This window comes from Salmo salar, chromosome ssa20 (assembly GCF_905237065.1).
Source record: "Salmo salar chromosome ssa20, Ssal_v3.1, whole genome shotgun sequence".
Classification (NCBI taxonomy): domain Eukaryota; kingdom Metazoa; phylum Chordata; class Actinopteri; order Salmoniformes; family Salmonidae; genus Salmo; species Salmo salar.
This window is the reverse complement of record NC_059461.1, coordinates 65,481,307-65,502,703: the sequence shown is the minus strand read 5'-3', so window position 1 is coordinate 65,502,703 and position 21,397 is coordinate 65,481,307. Positions and strand designations below refer to the sequence as shown.

Sequence of the window (21,397 nt, the reverse complement as noted above, 5' to 3'; positions counted from 1 at the left end):
AGCAACAAAATAATGATGGTGAAATAATCAGGGATCCGTCCAGTGGTGTTCATAATAACCTGTAGCAACCCTTAACATACTCTTATCATAACACATTGGTGTTGCTCAGACAATGGGAGGATTGGGTGTTGGAGGGAGCAGTCACAATCCACAGCAATGCCTATAGAATCTTCTATAGGGAACGGTTGAGTCGTTGTGATCATAAAAGATAAGACTGATTGAAACTCACTTTCAGTGACTCACTGACTGACCAAAATAACTAAATCGACTTAATCAAATGTCTTATGGAAACCTTGTTGATTTCTGTCATGTACAGTAAATATGTATTTTAGACACCTGCTAAATATTTGGTAGTTAGCACTATCAAATGAGAAGTTTAGACTCATGCATTTACAAACAAGTTGACATATAATTTCCTGTTCAAAATAACAGATTATCTAAAATAGACAGGATATGTTAATATGAACAAAATATTAACCTCAATGTATCTGATTTTAATAATCCATCCAATTTCGCGAAAAAGGTTCATGTTTTTTGGTACAGTTTTAATATTTTTTAAATTATCGATTATATAGATAGTTAAAAGTATTGTGCCCATATTTGCCCATGTTTGTGCCATTAAGGTAAAAAATGACATCACATTTAGAAAGTTTTGGAACAAATAATGACTGGTATCGGTATGGTTTTGTGTGCTTTACTGATGCGGTGATGTGTTCTATGCGCCATCCATTGAGGTTTCCCCACTACACTGGCATGTCTGGTAATACAGTGAATCTGACAGAAAATGTTCACATACGGCTTGGAGTATGGAGAAAGTATATACACTGAAAAAACAAAGCAATAGTGTAATATGGATTTTTCATAATTCCAAATATAATATAAGCACAAAGTGCAAATGAACTGGTTTAGCAGTGAATGACGGTACCTTTACGCAACGAAGGCTGCTACTGCTGCGCATTACATCCTAGAATGCCAACCATTGGGTGTCGCTGTGGGCGCATTCACCCTGCCATAAACCTTGGTCTGATCGGACCCCGACAAAATCTGAAGAGGTGTCTGATATAGTACTATAGCACGTGAGAAATAAAAGAGTGTGCGGGGCAGTGAAAACGGGCGAGCAGTGATAGAGAACAGGAGAAAGCACGGAAGAGGTTGGTAATAGCACGGAATTTTGGGCGAGTGAGCGTGGAAGTCTGGATGGGGGAATCCCGAGGAGGAGAACTCACAAACGGCCACGACACCAGACATGAGTCCGAGGTGGGTAAATGACAGATGTGAGAGAGAGAGCGAGAGAGCGCGATGCCCTCCACTAGCCTCATGCATATTGACATCCCGTCTGGATACTTACTGTGACTTTAGGTGCATTCAGTCAGTGAAGGCAATAGGCTATAAAAACTCTTCTACTTATGTATATATTTATAAACTTTTTTAAAAACAAAATCTCTCGTGAGAATCTCTAGGCCTATCTGAAAAAATCTATTGAAGACAAGTTGCAATTTTTTCTTGGAACGATTCGAGAGAGGAAACATGCCTTAGTAATTCAAAATAATGTTGTTAACTTATTAAGATGTTCGCGATAAGGGCAAAAGCCCCATTCGCAGTGACAACTAACAACGGTTTTACAATTGGTAGCCAAAGATTGTATACATATAGTCAATTGATGGAACAAAAATAATTTGACATATGCTCAGCTTCTAAAAGTTTCACAACTGATGTAAATGACAAAAGCTGATTGAGAGAGATTTCACGATTTTCAGACTCTGTCAGCCAACATAATAGTGCAACTATAACTGTGTACTAAAAATAGCAACGCCTAGGCTACAATAATTTGTTATTGTACAAACATGATCAATTTCAGAAGTGTGTACTATTGTGTGTGGAACACTGAAATTACTATAGGTCTGAAAACAAAATCAAACCTGCATAAAAGCCCTAAACAACCCTTACAGCTTCATGATGAATATATATTGTAATTATTTTGAGCTAATTTACAGTACAATTTATGTGTACACTTAATCACCTGTTACTGCGTATATATTTAGCCTACTCCAAACATAGAGGTACCTTTTCCGTTCCAAAATAGGCCCACGTTTTACGCACGAAATAACGTTTACGCGCGAAAACAAAGGCCAATGACTGCACCACTAGGTTACTATATAGTGTATGGTTGCAGGATTACCTTATAGTTATATTTGATGGATGGATAAAAATATCAGGGGACAGAGTTCTGCTCCTCCCTGCCCACCTCTGTCAGTGCGCGGAGTCTCGCAGGATATGGGCCGTGGCAGTTTACTTACTGTAAGCTCCTGTCTGCTTGTCTTTACGTAAACAGGTGAGACTCGTTAGGCCTTGGGCTACAAACACTAGACACCAAACTCTAATGATGAGGTGGCTCTTAGTTAGCCAATGGGGGTCGGACTGTAGAATGTCACATCCGTATAGGATATCAAAGGTTCACTCACTAGGACTAGTACACCATTTTAAACACTATCATAAGATTAACCTTATCAGTAGGTTTAATTGAAATATCCATTAACTAAAAGGGTGTAGTGTTTTAGATCAGTTTCAGTCAAATGGTATATGAATAAACCAGCCATCATCTATCGCTGTGTAGGCTATTTCCACATAGTCTAATTGTTGACAATATGCATTTTTGTTACGGGTCTCATATGTCTCCAAACTTCAGTTCAGTGTAGGACTGCAGTGGGCCGTGTGATATACAATAAAGACCTGTCTCTTTAAGACGAAGCCGCGATGTGTTGTGAAGTTCAAGTGGGGGTCAGTTCTAGTTCCTGCCCTCGAGTTTACCTTTTAGTTTTATTAAAGACTGACATCACATGGGGCGCTAAAACACTTAGGGTGCATAGAGGCTCCATTATCATCCCCGCGCACGTTATTGCCTCGACACAAAAAAATTGCCGAGGAAATTACAAAAATAAAATAGGAGGAAACTGATGGTGGACTAAGCACGTATTTTTTTTATAGGAAGGGGTGAGAAAGAGGGAGAGGGAGGGGCAGGGAGAGCGAGCGAGAGAGAGAGAGAGAGAGGACGAAGAGAGTAACAAGAAATTCATAGCAATTAATAATAAAAAGAGTTGGCAGTCGTGCTTGGAAAACTGGCATGGTTTTTGGAGGCTGGCAGTTCAAAGTTGAAACGTCAGAAATTACTCCAAAAGACTGTTGAGATGATCATTAAGGGAGACTTAGATCGGATGGCAGAAGAGATCGGGCATCCAGGTAATGTTTCAATACCAGCTTTTTAAAGTCCAGCACAGCTACAGATCAGGCAACATTATTGAGACCAGATATAGATAGTATTTAGCTTTTTAGCTATCTTTATGTGAACAAGGGGGTTTATCGCGCGTTTAGTGTTTGGTTAATTTGTGTGTATTTTTTAAAGCAAAACATAATCTCGTTGTCCTAATTTTGCGATGGAACCTCTTAGTCTATATATTTTTGTTTGTAATAAGAAATGGTTGCTTACAATATATTTTGTTTAATTCAAACATTCTCATTTCCACTTTACCAAACTACGAATATCCTACATAATTGTATCATGCTAATAAATGGATCACTGGACTAAGTTCTGTAAAGCTACAACAAGGTAAGATTTCTATTGGATTATTTCCTGTGAAGTAGGCCTAACCTATATGTCACCTATTGCCATCAGATGGTTGTGTAGTTATCTAGTTTTATACAGAAAACAGTGTAGTTCAGTCTCTGGCTGTTCAGCATGATGCCTCATCCTCAGTCAGAGGTAGGTTGATGCGGTGGGTCTCGGTGCAGAGTTCACACCACACCACCGTGAAGCTATAGATCACAGCTCTCCTAGCATCGGACTAATTACATTTTTTTTTTTTTTACATTTTAGTCATTTTAGCAGACTACAGAGCGACTTACAGTAGTGAATGCATACATTTCATTTTCATTTCATGCATTTTTGTTTTTGTACTGGCCCCCCGTGGGAAACGAACCCACAACCCTGGCGTTGCACACACCATGCTGGCGTTGCAAACACCATGCTCTACCAACTGAGCCACAGGGAAGATAGAGAGTGTACAGAGAGTGTATGAAATAAAATTAAACAATCAAAAAAATATTGACAACACGTTACGCATGTATAGGCCTATGTCATAGGCAATCACTAATCTACAGTTATTTCGATGAAATGTAGGGCTACTTGAATTTCCCTTTGTACATTGTGGAGGGGATTTAGTGTAGACTCGTGTGGTTATCTGACTGAGATAACGATGGTGATTTTTCTAATGCGAGGACAAGATTACAAGAGTAGGGATGAGAGAAGGCGAGATTTAGAATAGCTAAATCATGAATATCATGTTCAAATTGTTTTGTTGTTGTGGGAAATGTATCCTATCTTTAAAGAAAATAGGCCTATAAACCTGAATAACAAATGACTTCTCAAATGGTCCATTTCGTAATACACGACGTATTTATTAAGACATGTTGTAAAGATCTATAGCATAATGGACGCATTGAGTAGACATATCATTACATTTTCTAAAAAAGTTGACAGGGCTCAGGAGTAGGCGAATCTATTTTGTTAGAAGGACTTTGAAGGCCTATAGGCCTACTTCCCCTCTCGGTGTGTATTCAATCAAATCTAATGATTTAATTAAGACATGTTGCATAAAACTAGACTTATCTTTTACAACTTTACACATTTTACTGCAGGCAAAATATAGTTTAAAAAAGGAGGCATATTTTTAAGTAAGTATTGTTGGCCTTTCTTATACAAGTTAGTAGTGACAAGGAAACTAACAGCACAAACCTATTATAAAACAAATACAAAAATATTTTTTGAGGAACCATTTTTCTCTGTCCATCGATAGGCTTTGAGTCCTTTGATTCGGTTTTTGAGACATCGCTATAACAATTATGGTAATAAGGGATCGTTTTGTCAATTTGACAACTGCTACCACTGTGGCTCTGAGAAGTAGGCACATTTAATAACGGGGATGTCTACGGCGGGATTATGAATGGAAATGTGGGGGTCTGTATTCTAGAGAGACGAGGTGCGCAGCTCGGGAGTTTCAGCTGAGTGTCTCATTTGAAATGCCCCTTATAAGGAAGTCAACGACAGAGCGAATCAAATTCATATCCAAGATAAAGGCGAGGTTGCGTTGATAAGGTGACGGACTCATTTTGGCGGCTGTGTTTAAACCTCTAAACTCCCTTATCTAGCCTTCTGACTATAGAGGAAGTGTAAAATGCAAATGTCTCTGGCCTTGTCTAAAATCAAACAATGTCGATATAATTCGAGCCATCTCTCTGCACTGTTTAGGCTAAGCACAGGACACCCACCCCGTAGGCTACTTATAAAGCCTCAAGTGTGGTTTTCATTAAATAAGGTTTCATGCTCTACTGCTTTTATACAACCCATTCACAAAAATATCCTGCTACGTAAAGCCTTATAAGCTATAGAGTTCAGCGGCTCACAGTTTTTCCTTGTGGTTTGACAGGGTTCATGTTATCCCCGTAAACCAAATGACAACAGCAATGATCGATAGTATTTCACAGCATGAAAACAAACAGTTTAGCTATTTCCCCAAATGTTCGTTTTTACTCGAAACATTAATTTAGAATAGACTAAATAAAGCATGCATTAAACACAATTAACATTTAATTTGCGATCATTAAGTAGACATTTTTTTCTTTGCAACGTTAATTTATTATTATGTGCCTGAAATAGACCATTCTCAAACGAAAAAACACAACACTGATGTCCCAGAACAATATTGTTGTGTAGGAAGTTGCTCTAATTAATACCAGAATCTGGAATTTTTGCATAAACATGGTAAACCTACATGCATACAAAGTCGTTCCCTGAAAATCAGACAGGCAGAAGGCGTGGATAGGAAGTGTGGAGTGTGTTCTTAACCTAGAGCAGACCCTCTCAGTCTAAACCCAGCCTCACCCCCATACCAGAGCAGACCCTCTCAGTCTAAACCCAGCCTCCCCCCATACCAGAGCAGACCCTCTCAGTCTAAACCCAGCCTCACCCCCATACCAGAGCAGACCCTCTCAGTCTAAACCCAGCCTCACCCCCATACCAGAGCAGACCCTCTCAGTCTAAACCCAGCCTCACCCCCATACCAGAGCAGACCCTCTCAGTCTAAACCCAGCCCCCCCATACCAGAGCAGACCCTCTCAGTCTAAACCCAGCCTCACCCCCATACCAGAGCAGACCCTCTCAGTCTAAACCCAGCCTCACCCCCATACCAGAGCAGACCCTCTCAGTCTAAACCCAGCCTCACCCCCATACCAGAGCAGACCCTCTCAGTCTAAACCCAGCCTCAGCCCCATACCAGAGCAGACCCTCTCAGTCTAAACCCAGCCTCAGCCCCATACCAGAGCAGACCCTCTCAGTCTAAACCCAGCCTCACCCCCATACCAGAGCAGACCCTCTCAGTCTAAACCCAGCCTCACCCCCATACCAGAGCAGACCCTCTCAGTCTAAACCCAGCCTCACCCCCATACCAGAGCAGACCCTCTCAGTCTAAACCCAGCCTCACCCCCATACCAGAGCAGACCCTCTCAGTCTAAACCCAGCCTCACCCCCATACTAGAGCAGACCCTCTCAGTCTAAACCCAGCCTCACCCCCATACCAGAGCAGACCCTCTCAGTCTAAACCCAGCCTCACCCCCATACCAGAGCAGACCCTCTCAGTCTAAACCCAGCCTCACCCCCATACCAGAGCAGACCCTCTCAGTCTAAACCCAGCCTCACCCCCATATCAGAGCAGACCCTCTCAGTCTAAACCCAGCCTCACCCCCATACCAGAGCAGACCCTCTCAGTCTAAACCCAGCCTCACCCCCATACCAGAGCAGACCCTCTCAGTCTAAACCCAGCCTCACCCCCATATCAGAGCAGACCCTCTCAGTCTAAACCCAGCCTCACCCCCATACCAGAGCAGACCCTCTCAGTCTAAACCCAGCCTCACCCCCATACCAGAGCAGACCCTCTCAGTCTAAACCCAGCCTCACCCCCATACCAGAGCAGACCCTCTCAGTCTAAACCCAGCCTCACCCCCATATCAGAGCAGACCCTCTCAGTCTAAACCCAGCCTCACCCCCATACCAGAGCAGTGACAACGCAGACACAACACAGGTATCATGGAAACCAAACTGTCCCCAAGATGACTCAAGCACTGTTTTTCACCAAGTCACCCTTATACCAAATCTAGCACTCACCTATAACTAACCACCCGGGAAACAAATCATGCTACAGGAAAATATTCAGAATGGACATAACAGACACAAGAACCTTCAATATCCACTTACTGTTTAATCATATTCCAAAAGATCACTCATTGTGATGATACATTTTACAAATGATTTAAAAACATTTGTAATAATTGAGAATAAACAATCTATAGGTTAGAGAGAGAGAGATAGAAAGAAATAGAGAGGAAAAATATGAAAAATAAAGTAGCCTCATCCTATATTGTGCAGGTTAATGATATTTGAGTAATGAATATAAACTTGCAATGAGATGCTTCTCTCACAGTTTTAAAACGTTTGATTGGCTCAGTGGATTTGAGGGCTGTCTTTGATAGGCCGACAGGAGGATACAGTAGCCTAACTGTTAATGCGTGATGTTCAGACAAAGTTTTTAATACATTATTTATTTTGGTAACACTTCCTTCTCTTTCAACAAGAGAAAAAGCACAATGTGCATATTACACAAATTCTACAGATATGACACAGTTCATTCGTGTATTCTAACTGAATGATCATGCTAATAATATTTCATTTTAATTAATTTTTCGCCCCGCAATTAATATTTTCTTCAAATAACGGATTTAAATGTGTTAATATTTAACATTTTATTTTTGCAATTGATATATCCAAACGATGCAGAAAATGACAAACCCGCCTTTACGCATAGGTTACAAGCGGATTCACGTTGATATTTCATGCACCTGCAAGAGAAACAGGGATTTAGTGGTGGAGCCCGGTGCGCTGCCACATGCAAGGTTATTTTTTATCTAGCTGTTTAGACCATAGATCATTTCTGTGTCTGTGTGTGCCTCTGTGCGCGTACGCGTGTGCGTGCCTGTCTGTAGCCTACATGTGTGATATGATAACGATTTCATAAAACATCCAAGTAAGATAGCAATCAAACAAACGGAAACGAACCTAAGCAAAGTAAAGCATAATTGTGCCATACATGCAAACCCAATCTCGTGCGTTGGACAGGTGCGCTTGTAAATTTGACAGTGTTTCCAGATTATTATTATTTTTTTGTATATAAATATTTGCCTGCTATTTTTTCTGCTCTACCTTTGAAACATTGAAGTAAAACCCTATTAAGTAATTGATGGCTGCCATCCCATAAGGTGGTGGTATGTTTGTCGAAGCGCGTAAAGGGGACAGAGTAGCCTAGATCTCTGTTTCATGCTGCCTTTTTATTCTCTCAGGCCATGTATAGCCTGCTGTGACAGAATAAAAGTGTATGGTGCACTCCCATTCACCCTGGGGACACATCCACGCCTGTCCCAACCTCATGCGTAAAAGCCTATGAGGGCTAAGCTTTACGCACAGCGCACCGTCGAGTAGCGCAGTGCTCAGATATATGCCTGAAATTCTTTGCGCTGTTAATGTATAACTTATCAATCGCTCTGAATATCAATTTTCATAGGAGCCATATTGAATTACCTGTTCCTTTTCTTTGATTTGCTCCTCATACTGTGGAATTTCTAGTAAAATATGACCTGGGAGAAATGAAAGACCGCAGCGTTTAAGAGAGCAGCAGTGGAAACCTGTAAATGGTTAGGTTATGGGTTTTATTGCACCAAAACGAGACCATGTTTTAAATGGCTAAGTTACTTTTGGGTAATGCTAAACATATATCAACACAACTACACAGAAAACTCCTTAAGACTGAGGTGTGTCTTTAAATGATAGGAATGGAAGGCTATGAGACAGCCAGGGTATACAACTCTGTAATAGAACCACATGAACTGCTTTTCTTTAGATGGATTGCTTGATATGTTTATGTGTGGTGTGCAGAGGGCTTGCAGGGCCTGGTTGAGCAGTGGGCAGAATACTGTCTTAAGGAGGGCTCAGTAGGTCATTAAATGTCCGCTTGAAATCTCATGCTTCCCTTTCCCTCTGACTGGGGGCTTATAGTCAATGACATAAACAATAAGATGATGAACTTATGTCAGGAAGACCACGGTCGGACATATTTATTCAGTTGCTTGTTTCCCATCAGTGAGACCAAGCCCTTAGGGACAGTTACAAACTGTTTCATCTCATCAGTAAAATATCCTCAGACACCAATGTTTGAACAATGCATCCTACTAAATTTGTTCAGTTAATAATGTTTACTTAAGCCTTAGTACAACAATACACAACTTTTGAGTGTATGTGTTTGAGTGAGTGTGTGTGTATTGGTATGCGAGAAGCATGTGTGTGCACATTAGAATCCCAGAGTTCATCTCAAGTTAAACCATTGGACCTTCTCATTTTGTCTTGATTTACACCCTGTGTGATCAGAGTTCCTTATATGACTGGGCCGAATGGGAGCTCAAAGACACATCTTTTTTTGGACTCGTCTTCTCCCTCCACAGGTTTATACCTGCTGTTCATCATACTTGCAAAATGTTCACTCTCTGCTTTGTTTAAAACACTGCACACCCCACCTCTGGAATATTTTTTATGGAAGCCGGCAACAAGAAAACATATCCATATCTGTATCTTTCTTTCTCTCTCTCTCTCTCTCTCTCTCTCTCTCTCTCTCTCTCTCTCTCTCTCTCTCTCTCTCTCTCTCTCTCACTCTTAGCATTGCAGTTTAGGAAGTGAATGTGTACACTTGAGTTTCTGATAATGACAAAACCTTCAACTGCTGCTCAGCTATAGAAATAGATCACTTTTAAAGAGCGACTCCTACGTGTGCTGCCTTTACTGTAAACTGAAGCCAATCTGTTCACTTTTCCTTACATGGAATCAATACAATTAATCCGAAACCAAGTTAAGTAAGGGGATACAGTGGCATAGTTCAGCTATTAGCAGGGCTGGGGTCAATTCTAAATGAAGGCAGTCAATTCAGGAAGTGATTTTAATTCCGAAATCAAAAATTGATAATAAAAAAAATGCTTCTACACCTCAGTTTATTGGAAAGTTGGGATTTTTTTTATTTTTAAATGTTATTTACTTCCTGAATTGACTGCATGCAGTAAATTGGAATTGAAGATTGAGATGTCTGGCGGTAGTAGATTTATATACAGATGCCAAATCAGACCCTTGTCAGCAATGAGATTACATTTTATGTATGAAAAATAAATTGGTTTTAAATGTCTCACCTAAATAGATAAAAAGAAGACAAAAACTAATTGGAGAATGTACCACAATGTCATGCAAGCATATTAGAAAATATAAAAAAAATATGTATAGTAGATATTGACTGATTGTGGACTGATACTACTGGCACTGCATGACGTTTACAGATATCTGCTGTTTTAGGTGGCGGTCTGACGACGATGCTCCATGCCATGGAAGTCCCAAGTCATGCTAGGCACCTCCTCCTGCAACTCAACACCCAGCGCACCAAGGGCTTCCTGTGTGATGTCATCATCGTGGTGCAGAACGCGTTGTTCCGAGCCCACAAGAACATTCTGGCCGCCAGCAGCCTCTACCTGAAGTCCCTGGTCGTCCATGACAACCTCATCAACCTAGACCACGAGATGGTGAGTCCCGGGGTGTTCCGGGTCATTCTAGACTACATCTACACGGGCCGCCTTACCGAAGGAGACCCCAGCTCCCCAACAGAGCCCAACCTGGGGGCCGTGCTGGCTGCAGCTAGCTATCTGCAGCTGCTGGACTTAGTGGCGTTGTGTAAGAAGAAGCTGAGGAGAAATGAGAAGTGCCCTCTCCGCCCCACTCCTGCCTTTCTGCGGTATGGGAAGATGGGCCCCAATAGTTTGGGTTTAGGGGGAGGGGGCAGGTATCGGGTGTCCACCCCTGTTATTCAGTCCTGCTACCCAGGGGGAGTTGGGAACACCCACACGCCCCGTGCCCCACCACTAGAGGAGCTGCCGCTGCACCCCCATGCCATCCATGCAGGGGAGCTGTATGCCCCCACCTCTTCACAGGGCCCTCAGGTGTTCCCCTCCACACCCTCAGCCCTGCCTGCCCAGCCCAGCCTGCGCCCAGCCCACTCTGACAGGAACTGCTCCCCCATCTATGGCCTGGACCTCTCCAAGAAGAGTCCCAACTCCCAGTCCCAGAACACGCCCTCCCACCCCCACCTGGCTCATGCCCTGCCCCACAACGATGAGGATCGGGAGGGGGGGCTGAGCGGCCGCACTAGCCCCATGCTGGGGGCCAACGGCGGGGCCTACCCCACAGAAAAGATGGAAACGGCTGATCAGGCTGGGTCTCTCCCACTTCACTCCTACCCCCACCTCAACCAGCCCCTCGGGCCCCACCTGCCCCACCTCCACCGCTCCAGCTCCCAAGGTCCAGACCACTACCCATGCCCCCCCAGCCCCGACACCCCCACAGAGGCTGGAGAGCCCAGCAGGGAGGTGGGCAACATCTACCGCTGGGTGAAGCATGAGCCACTGTCATACACAGCTGAGGATGAAGAGGATGAGGAGGATGAGGAGGAAGGGGGTCGAAACGGAGACCAAGACCACCAGCATCACAACCACCATCATAAGGCAGGGGAGGAGAGCGATGATCGCTACCGTAGGGTGGGCTGTGACGGGGAGGATGAGAAGAGTGGCTCAGGCAGTGAGGAGACAGGCAGTAGTGAGGGTCGACCATCACCCACAGGGGCCATGGGGAGGTTCCACCTACCCTACGAGCCTGAGAGCTTTGGGGACAACCTGTACGTGTGCATCCCCTGTGACAAGGGCTTCCCCAGCTCTGAGCAGCTCAACGCCCACGTGGAGACCCACACAGAGGAGGAGCTGTACTCTGGAGGGGAGATGGGTAGCAGCAACAGCAACCCCAAAAACAACAGCAGCAACAGCAACGGTAACGGCAGCCTGGGCAGCCTGTCCTACCTGGAGGTGAAGTCCAGCCAGAGCCTGACCCCTGGGGTCCTGGGGGAGATCATCAGACCCTATCGCTGTAACTCCTGTGAGAAGTCCTACAAGGACCCGGCCACGCTGCGCCAGCACGAGAAGACCCACTGGCTGACAAGGCCCTACCCCTGCAGCATCTGTGGCAAGAAGTTCACCCAGCGCGGCACCATGACCCGCCACATGCGCAGCCACCTGGGACTCAAGCCCTTTGCCTGTGACCACTGTGGCATGCGCTTCACCCGCCAGTACCGCCTCACAGAGCACATGCGCATCCACTCCGGGGAGAAGCCCTACGAGTGTCAGGTGTGCGGGGGCAAGTTCGCCCAGCAGCGAAACCTCATCAGCCACATGAAGATGCACAGCAGTGGGGGGGCCGGAGGGGCTCTGACGGCCGACGGCAAGCTGAAGCTAGACTTTGCGGAGGGGATTTACCCCCTGAGTAAATACGCAGCAGAGCACCTGGGGCTGAAGCAGGAGAAGGCCTCAGAGCTACTGGCAGAGCATGCCATGGAGAGCCTGTTCCCGCTGTCCAAACTGGCAGCAGAACACCTGCGCCTCAACCACCATGACAAGATGGATGTCCTGGGGATCCAGGCCCTGCCCCCTCCCCCAGGGTCCCTCTCTGACTCCCACTCCCGTATCATTGACCGCTACTCCCCCAGCTAAGATGGCCTTGGCTACCACACGGTCCTGTGTGCACACAACTTAACTTACAGTATTCTAACGTCATTCACCTCAACTTCATCAGTATCTGCACCTCAGACTAAGGCCAATACCTGGCCTAAAGAATGCACACAATCTGTGTAGACTCCTATAAGTGCCTTTCTTTCCAAAGTTTGCATTATATGCATTTCAAAAACCTTCCTAGAGGAACTGTGCTATTTCTATTATATTTTGACCAAGGAATACCCACTCAAAACAGTGTAGAATTGATCTATACGTAAACAAGGTTTTTTTTATTAAACCACCGAGCCAAAAAGAAATTGAGAACCAAAAAGCAATTGTTTTTATTTATTTTTTTATGCGTAATGAAAAACCAAAGAAACTGTTGCAAGAAAGTGTTGCAATCAGACCCTAAACCTGTGTACTAAATGTACTATTGTACTATTACTGTTGTAAATGTATATAACATGGAAAAAAGCACATATGGACATGATTCAGGGCTCCTGTCCAGAACTGAAAGGAACGCTGCACAAAAGAAAAAGCCAAACCTTTGGGATTTGCAAGTGATTGGACCACTTCATTTAGTTTTTGGGGTACTGGATTTCCTCTGTATCTTCCTGTTCAGTCTTACCCCATGCTCCAGCTGTTCTAGTCATGAGGGAGTGAATAACGGAAGACAGCATTCGCTCCGCCATTTAAGTCAAGTGATCTATGCTTTGTTTTTCCACCGTTGTTACGTACTTCATGATCATGATGTTGTGTACAGAGAGACTCATATTAAATAATAGTAGCTTACTGACTCTTACACCCAGTGCCATAACCCTTTGAACCCATAACCTCTCTTTTGACTTGCATCCCAGTGCCTTCAAATTGTTATTGAAAAGTAGCGAGGAGCACAACCCTGTGATTTCACAACTGGGACGCATCATGGTGCATACCCAACTGATGACACGCCAATCCTCCTCCATGGCTTCAACATCCAGTGGTGTGGAGTGTAGACTAAGCATGGGTGTTGCCTGTGACATTGTGTAATATTTACAATGGTGGGTGCAGCTGTACAACTCACCAGAGGAGAGCACAGAGAGGCCATCCAAGTCAGTGCCGAGAGGCTAGAGTCAATTACCACCAATCAGTCACTACCAATAGCAGCAATTCCCTCTAACACAGATGATGAATCAGGACTGACAATTGTCCCATACTGCAGATAAATAGTACTAACCACTTTAAAACCTTTTGACCACCCCCATGCAGTCACAACTCTGTCTGAGAGATAGAGGGCCGTGCTATCATTGACAGGCCAGAGTGACTTCTCCGCTGCTGCCCTAATACACACACGTTCACACACACACAGGGACTGGGAGCTGCTAATGTGACGGCGTTGTGAACATGAGAGCTGGGCGCTAGCTGCCTCTGACAGTGCTCTGCTCGTGGTGCGGCGGCAGGCCGGGCCGTCGTTGTGGGTGAACAGCACAGCACACCCCAGCTGCTGGCCTCCCAGTCTTCCAGTAATCCCTGTGAAATCTCACATTCTCCCTGACAATTCACACTGTCTATTGGCCTGACGGCCCATTTCATGCCTGCCATACAGCCCCTCTGATCCACACCATGACAAGACATCCGAGTACTGCCGAGTCCTACATCTGCCCTCCTCTGCCTCTCTGCCTCTCTGCTAGCAGGCTATCAAACATGGCACAATACAGTACAGTAGCATGTCTCAATATCACCTGACCAGATCCTTTAGAAAACAATCAGCACTTATGGGTTTGAACGCACTTATTGTTTTGCAATTTAAAAAACAAATGTATTCCAAGGAGCATGCTGGCTTTTTCTTTTTCTACGTTGTCGGACCTTGTGTCAGATTGGAGTTTGTTGACCACTATAGTGCCAATGCCAACCTCAGTAGGTTAATGTGAAGACTAAAGCCATGAATGCACTGTGATAGACTTAGTGAATCTTAAAACCTTAGCTTGGAGACTGAGACAGTAAGCCCTAGTATTGTGGGATTGTATTAATGTACAACATTAATTGAAGGGCTTTATTCTGTAGCATAATGAGCATATCAAGGTGTGTTTTTCTGTCCCATATTTTCTTTCTCTTTCTTTAGATTTTGAACCAAAGCAAAGTGAAACTGGTGCTTACCTCAGGACTGAACCCAGCATGGGGACGCAACACTTTAGCTACACAGCAATCAACCAAGCAAACACACACGTACACACTTAGATACAAGCAGATACAGATCTACACACATTTTTATTTGGACATTTTTTATTTTGAAGGGACAATAGTCCTGTGTTAAACTTGTGGTTATTTCATGGTTATGAGATGTTTTACTTGTCTTACAATTTTGTTGATAATGTGATATTAACATTTTCTGCTTTTATCTTAATATTTTTTGTAAATGTTCCTATTTTACTGCCCTCAGAGGCTTTGTGTGGTTCAGACCAATGACATTATCTTAATAAGGAAAAGTCAAGCTGGTGATCTTCTTTAATTCAACAGAATATACAAATGTACATGTTGATAAGGCTTGTAAGACAAGACCTAAGGCAATACCTCTGGTTCCAAAGAAACATATAAACCCTCTATGTGAATTAGGTATTTTATTTTTCACCCGAAGCCTTAATGTTTAGTGACGTGTTTGGTTGCACACGATTTCCCTAAACTGATAAACAGCGGCTGGGCTGTGAGTGGGTGAGAGCTATAGCCTGAAGATGTTTGACCCATTTCTCTGGAGGGGGTTTGTGAGCTGATGTTGATGATACTCAGACTAAGGCTGTGTGTGTGTATTCATACACAAACACACTTTAAGCTAGCTTGTTTCCAGCCTACGTGGAACACAAAAATCCACACTTGTCTCCAAAGTTAATTTAGAAAAATAGTCTCCAGCTGTTTTGTTATAACAAAATAAACTAGTTTAAATGACAGGGGCAGTGGACAATTTCAATCTTCTATTTATCATGGCAGTATGAGGTTGGACCACAGACATGTGAAGTCCCATAGACAAGAGGTAACAGCCCATTTTAAGTGGATGTCGATGGTGGGGATATAAATCTCTCCTGCTCATTCTCTCTCATTCATTAGTTCAATATCACTGAAAGTCTATCTCCCACTTTCCTTTTTTTGCACCGTTAAAACAAGAAAAAATGTGTTTCCACTGACACTCCGAATCTGTACAGGAAGAGAGAGCAGGATAATGTTCAGCGTTACTGTTCTGAAATTACGCTTTATATAAAGGGAAAGGGAAGGTGGGATACCTAGTCACTTGCACAACTGAATGCATTCAACTGAAATGTGTCTTCCGCATTTAACCCAACCCCTCTCAATCAGAGAGGTACGGGGCGCTGCCTTAATCGACATCCACGTCTTCGGCGCCTGGTAAAGTTGGGTTAACTGCCTTGCTCAGGGGCAGGGGGGCCGTGTGTGTGTGTGTGTGCGTGCGTGCATGCGAGTTTAAAGGGAGAAGTGTTGGGTTGTCTGTTTGTGTCCACATGTTATTTGAGTATATGAATGGCTGTTAATGTATGCTCTGGGAATAGTTCTGGTGTGAAGGAGAGCAGAGGTGTGGAGGAGCAGGAAGTGAACTCTTGGCTGGGCTTTAGTGTTGAGCAGGATGTGCAGTGTGTTTCTGCTCGCAGACCGATAGAGACACAGATAAAGATTGGGAGGGAGAAGGGAGGGAGAGGAGCATGGAGAGCTCAGCAGGGTGGACATGAGCCCATTGTTTAAATATGAAAGACTGATCTTACTTCTAAACCTCTCCATTCAGAAAACGTTAAGAGCCTCCCTATCTTCTTTTTCCCCTCTTCCTTCCTTCCTTTCTTTAAAAAAAATTTAAACGGGAGGAAACCCCTGTCCACTCTTATATTGTACAGTGCTGTTCTTACTGTGCTCTACTTCCAGAAAGGTCCAATGCAGCCGTTTTTATTTAAATATTACAATTTCTGGGTAACAATTAAGTACCTTACTGTGATTGTTTTCAATCGAAATGGTAAAAAAATAAAAAGAAGCTTCTTAGCAAAGAGCAATTTCTCAAACAAGTCTGTCTGGGAGGGGTCTGAGTGGGGAGGGGAAAACTGAAAACTAGCTGTTATTGGCAGAGAGGTTTGGAACTCTCTTTCTTATTGGTCTATTAACTAATTTAGGCTGACCAAAACTCCATCCCACCAAAACTTTTCAAACAGCTCTTACACCAAAAGGGCATTCTCATAATTTTCACAATTTCACAGTATTATTCCAACCTGGTAGTGTGAAAAATATATATATAAAACACAGGAAAATCACGATTTTGACTGCACTGGTCTTTTAACAACCACTTTCATAAGCTTATTACCAAAGAAAACATCCTACTTTGTGGTGTACTTTTAGCACAGCCAGTTCAGAAGAGGGCTCTCTATGACATAACTGGTTAGGAAAAAGAAGAGCAGCCTCCCTCCATATCACCACTATTACAGTTAACATTTACTATACAATATCTGCCAAGAGAACGTTAGCATTTTGTTGACAGTGCTAGGGCTCAATACAAGACAGGAGAAAAATAAAGCTCTGTCAGTTTTAATGCAGAGACAATATTTTCAGAATTATTTAATTGGGATATTCTGTGCCTCATTCTTGCCTTGCAGGCTGACTTTGCCTTATAAGAAAAACAAGCAATACTAATACTAGCATTCAATGCAGACTTGTTGTAACTCTTCTGGTCAATGTTCATATTGAGGTTTTAATTTTTTTACTCCTGTGATTTTTTGGGGGGAATCTTATAAACTCATGCGGAAACATGTATTGGTATTTGAACCCTAAGCCTGATCCATATGTCAATTATTATGAAATAAGCCTGCAGTACATTAGATTATGTAAATTACTCTGATGTCTGGTGTGCGTGTGCATCTGCTGAGTGACCACAATGCACCTGTCCATCTGTGTTATTTCTCTGCTGTTCCCACAGTGGACCTGTTTGAATTAGAAGGGAGGGAGAGAATTGACACTTTCAACGGTCTTTATTACAAGCAGCTGCTTTCCTCCATTTATTCCCCCAAACTGCACTTTTCTGGAGAAATCATTGAATTATGATTTGTATTACCCTCGTGACCCCCTAAAACCCCCCTCAATCGCCTTTCCTCGCCCACGTTGCTTCCTCCTTGTCCTCCTTTTTCTTCCTCCGTCTCTCCCTGATCCAACCACTGGCCTCCCACTTTTTCTTCCCACATTACTTCAAAGCACTGCTCTCCCCTCACCTCTCTGTCTGTCTCCCGCTCTCTTCTTGACACTCAGCACGAACCACTAGCCCACGCCGCCAACCCTCCTCCTCTACTCCTCCTTCCCTATTCCCCCTCTCTCCCATGATCAAGTCACTTCCAGCTGTTTTTCCTGCTGAAGAAGACAGTTGTCTAAATGTTTACGCAAACAACTACTTTCTTTTTCTTAACGCCCTGATCAAGTTCCAAAATGAACTTCATGGCATGTGTTACAATACTGAGGATGACGGGCCAAATACATTTGATGACGTTATTATGTACTTGCTTTTCAAGTCAGGAAGTGTATTACAAAGGCAGATAAAATGGCATTATTATTGAGGAAATGCAGGATACTATGAGAAGGAAATGTTCAGGGGGAAATATGCTAAGAAAGATGCCAGTAAAGTAAACATGAGTGGATGAAATTGCACAATTGAGCCGGACCACAGCTCCACCAGCCAAGTCATCTGCTGAGATGGAGAGGGAGAGAAAGAAAGAGAAAGAAAGAAAGAAAGAGAGAGAGAGAGAAATAAATAATGAGAGAGTTAAAGTACCAGTCATAGCTTAAGTAAACAACATAGAAAAAACTGATTGGTGGTGAGCTGCTGCATCGTCAGGTTTTCATGTTGGCGTCTCAGTCTGATATCCCTCAGCATTGGTGTCTTCTTACCAGGCCTTCAAATCATCACTCAGTCTCCACATGATAGAGACAGACAGTCTTTGTTCAAGCAGAGGAGAGTGGTGTGGCTAGTGGCTGCCCCATGTCTTCTTCAGTATGTTTTGCTTGGAGCGTTCTGTCTCCACCAGGCAGTGAAATAGTCAGACCGCAGACCTGATCAACAGACAAGACAGATTTAAGTGGACACCGTTTAATCTAGAATATCATATTGCCGTTTCTCAAGGCTTGACTCTAATGATATTATTCATTTACGGTACTTCTCCTAAAGTACCCGTTTCAGATCTAACCCGGGGTCTAATAGTCATGTATGAGTGTACACACACACACACACACACACACACACACACACACACACACACACACACACACACACACACACACACACACACACACACACACACACACACACACACACACACACACACACACACACACGGATGGCAGACTGCCCTGTCACTGTTCAGGACTGGCTGTTCCAGATTAGGTCAGATTTAATTAGGCTTCCCTGCTCCTTTTGGAGTGTCGGTTCTTGTAGAAAAAGTCATTACTAAAGAAAAGGCAATGTTACTGACGGCCTGAACTGAACACACACTGAGACGCCTGCCAGAATGTCACACAGGGTACACACACTCTCCTACACACACTCCCCATTTATATCACGCACACACACACACACACACACACACACACACACACACACACACACACACACACACACACACACACACACACAACCAATATGATCCCATATAGAAATGGTGGATTTACTGAGGTGATTGAGGTGGAAATAGAATTTGAATTTGTGGTTACAGAGATGGAAAGTTCAACAGGCATGTATACTGAATAGGGAAAGGGGAAGACAGAGGCACTAAACTTACAGTAAAACTTCACCAATTTACATCAGATTTTATTCTGGTTTTTCCAGGAAGATAATGGAATTTAATTTACTAAACAAGCACACCAGTATTTTTTTATTTTATTAATTTAAAATAGTTCAGTTTTTTCAAGCGCTTTCATGAAAATAAAAACCAAGGGTTTGAATACAAAGCAATAAACAAAAAACCAAACAGTATTTTTCTAAGTTACATTTTCAATATTGTTCTTATTTTGCATTAGTGAAATGAATGTATTTATTGCATGTCTAAATGTTTTATAGGTAATTGTTTTGTGTACATTTCAATTGTGGGATATTATCATTATTTTCTTTAATTCCAATGTCTAAATAAATCATGTTTGATAAGGCTTTTATTTGTTTTAAGCCATTGTGAAAATGTTATGTTTTTGTTTGTTTCTATACTCAAAATCAACTTGGCAATAAAAATGAATTGCATAATGGTTTCACAAAGCGGCTGTCTTGTCACTTTATTTTTCTTGTCACTTTTAAGGAATGAATCCATCCACATCAATAAGATAGTCTTTCAGCACCAGACTTAATTAAATCCATAGCAAAGAATATCTGCATTGTAGAGCAGTTCACATTTAAAGGTCATTTCCGATTGCGCCGACATATTCAGCGTTTACTGCAAATGCAGTCTCCGTAACCACGGAAACGTTGCCTTTAATCGCCAATCTCTTCAGAGCCACGGATTGAATAGAGCCCCTAGTGTTGTGTTGAAGAGTTTCACCACATTGTGCCAGACAACGACAGCTCACACAACGCAGTCTGTGATTCGGCTTCCATCAAATACCTGAGGTGAGTGAGATAGCTATTTTACCTTCCGAAAGACAAATAAAAAAAGTCCAGCTTTTATCACCTCCGCAGGAAATATTTCTTTGAGATTTCACTGAATGTCAATGATGATTACCATATCTTTTTTAATGCATTCTGAAATAAAGACCCATGGAACAGAGACAAGAACCTCATGTGGAAGTAAGAATTTCAGCGGAATCTCATGCATCATATTAGGTCCACATGCAACACTGAACAGATCAATTACCCTGTCAGCAAGAGCAAGAGCAGCCAGAGACACACACCATGTGTGCACGTTTCCTGATACACTATTCAACAGCATGTGAAATCATTGTATAATTTACATACATATCTGGATATGGATCCATAGCCAGCACCTTGCTGCGACTTGCTTCGTGACATAGAAGAAATGTAAAAGAGAGAACGCTGTACCTGAAATCTAGAGCTCTACTTGCGCCACCACCTTCACATTCAATGAATAGGAACATTATGACACAGAACATTGACACGGTCAGTGCCACAAAAGAATCTCTATTCAAATACATAAATTCACTATAAACTGTAATGCAAACTTCTCTTTGGTGTGATTTCATTGGGAAGCTTGTGTACCAACATGATATACACTGAATGTCCCAGTGCCCCAGCTAGGTGTATTCCTGTCCTGAGCCTTGGAGAGGCAAGGGTGGTGGATCCGAGGCCGGGGCAGAGATGCCTCTGCCCAGGGTACATTCTGATGGGGTGGTCTGAAAAGGCAGGACCTTACTGGCAGTGTGCCAACTCTCACTTTGCCCCCCTGCAACACCCCAAATCAAATGGCAAAGGTCTGAGGTGTCTGGTATCGGGCACTGGTGCCCTGACCCAGCATGGTAATGTCAGGGGGCACAGAAGGTGGGTGCCCCCACCACCGTCCCCCCAAGCCTGTCACACAAGCACTCTTATGGGCATTCCTTGCAAGGCACAGACTCATGGGCATATACTTAATCACTGACATGCATAGGTATATGAGATCATGATCAACACAGATATGAGTGTAAAAAACATGTGGAGCCACATGCCAAGGATCACATTCAATCTACATCA

The 21,397-nt window shown here is 43.2% G+C and overlaps 1 protein-coding gene across 4 annotated transcripts; it reads left to right on the top strand.

The window, feature by feature from the left end:
• The first annotated feature begins 989 nt into the window (after positions 1-989).
• LOC106581167 (hypermethylated in cancer 1 protein) lies at positions 990-19,972 on the top strand. 4 transcript variants are annotated; one of them, XM_014163041.2, is made up of 2 exons: positions 990-1,257; positions 10,474-19,972. In XM_014163041.2, exons 1-2 carry the CDS (start codon positions 1,198-1,200, stop codon positions 12,721-12,723), a joined length of 2,310 nt encoding a protein of 769 aa, XP_014018516.1. In that variant the 5' UTR covers positions 990-1,197; the 3' UTR covers positions 12,724-19,972. The 4 variants fall into 4 exon arrangements, with proteins under 4 accessions (XP_014018516.1, XP_014018518.1, XP_014018517.1 ...); XM_014163043.2 differs by having other exon boundaries at positions 994-1,257; positions 10,490-19,972; XM_014163042.2 differs by lacking the exon at positions 990-1,257 and adding an exon at positions 2,174-3,237 and having other exon boundaries at positions 10,490-19,972.
• The last annotated feature ends 1,425 nt before the right edge of the window (positions 19,973-21,397 follow it).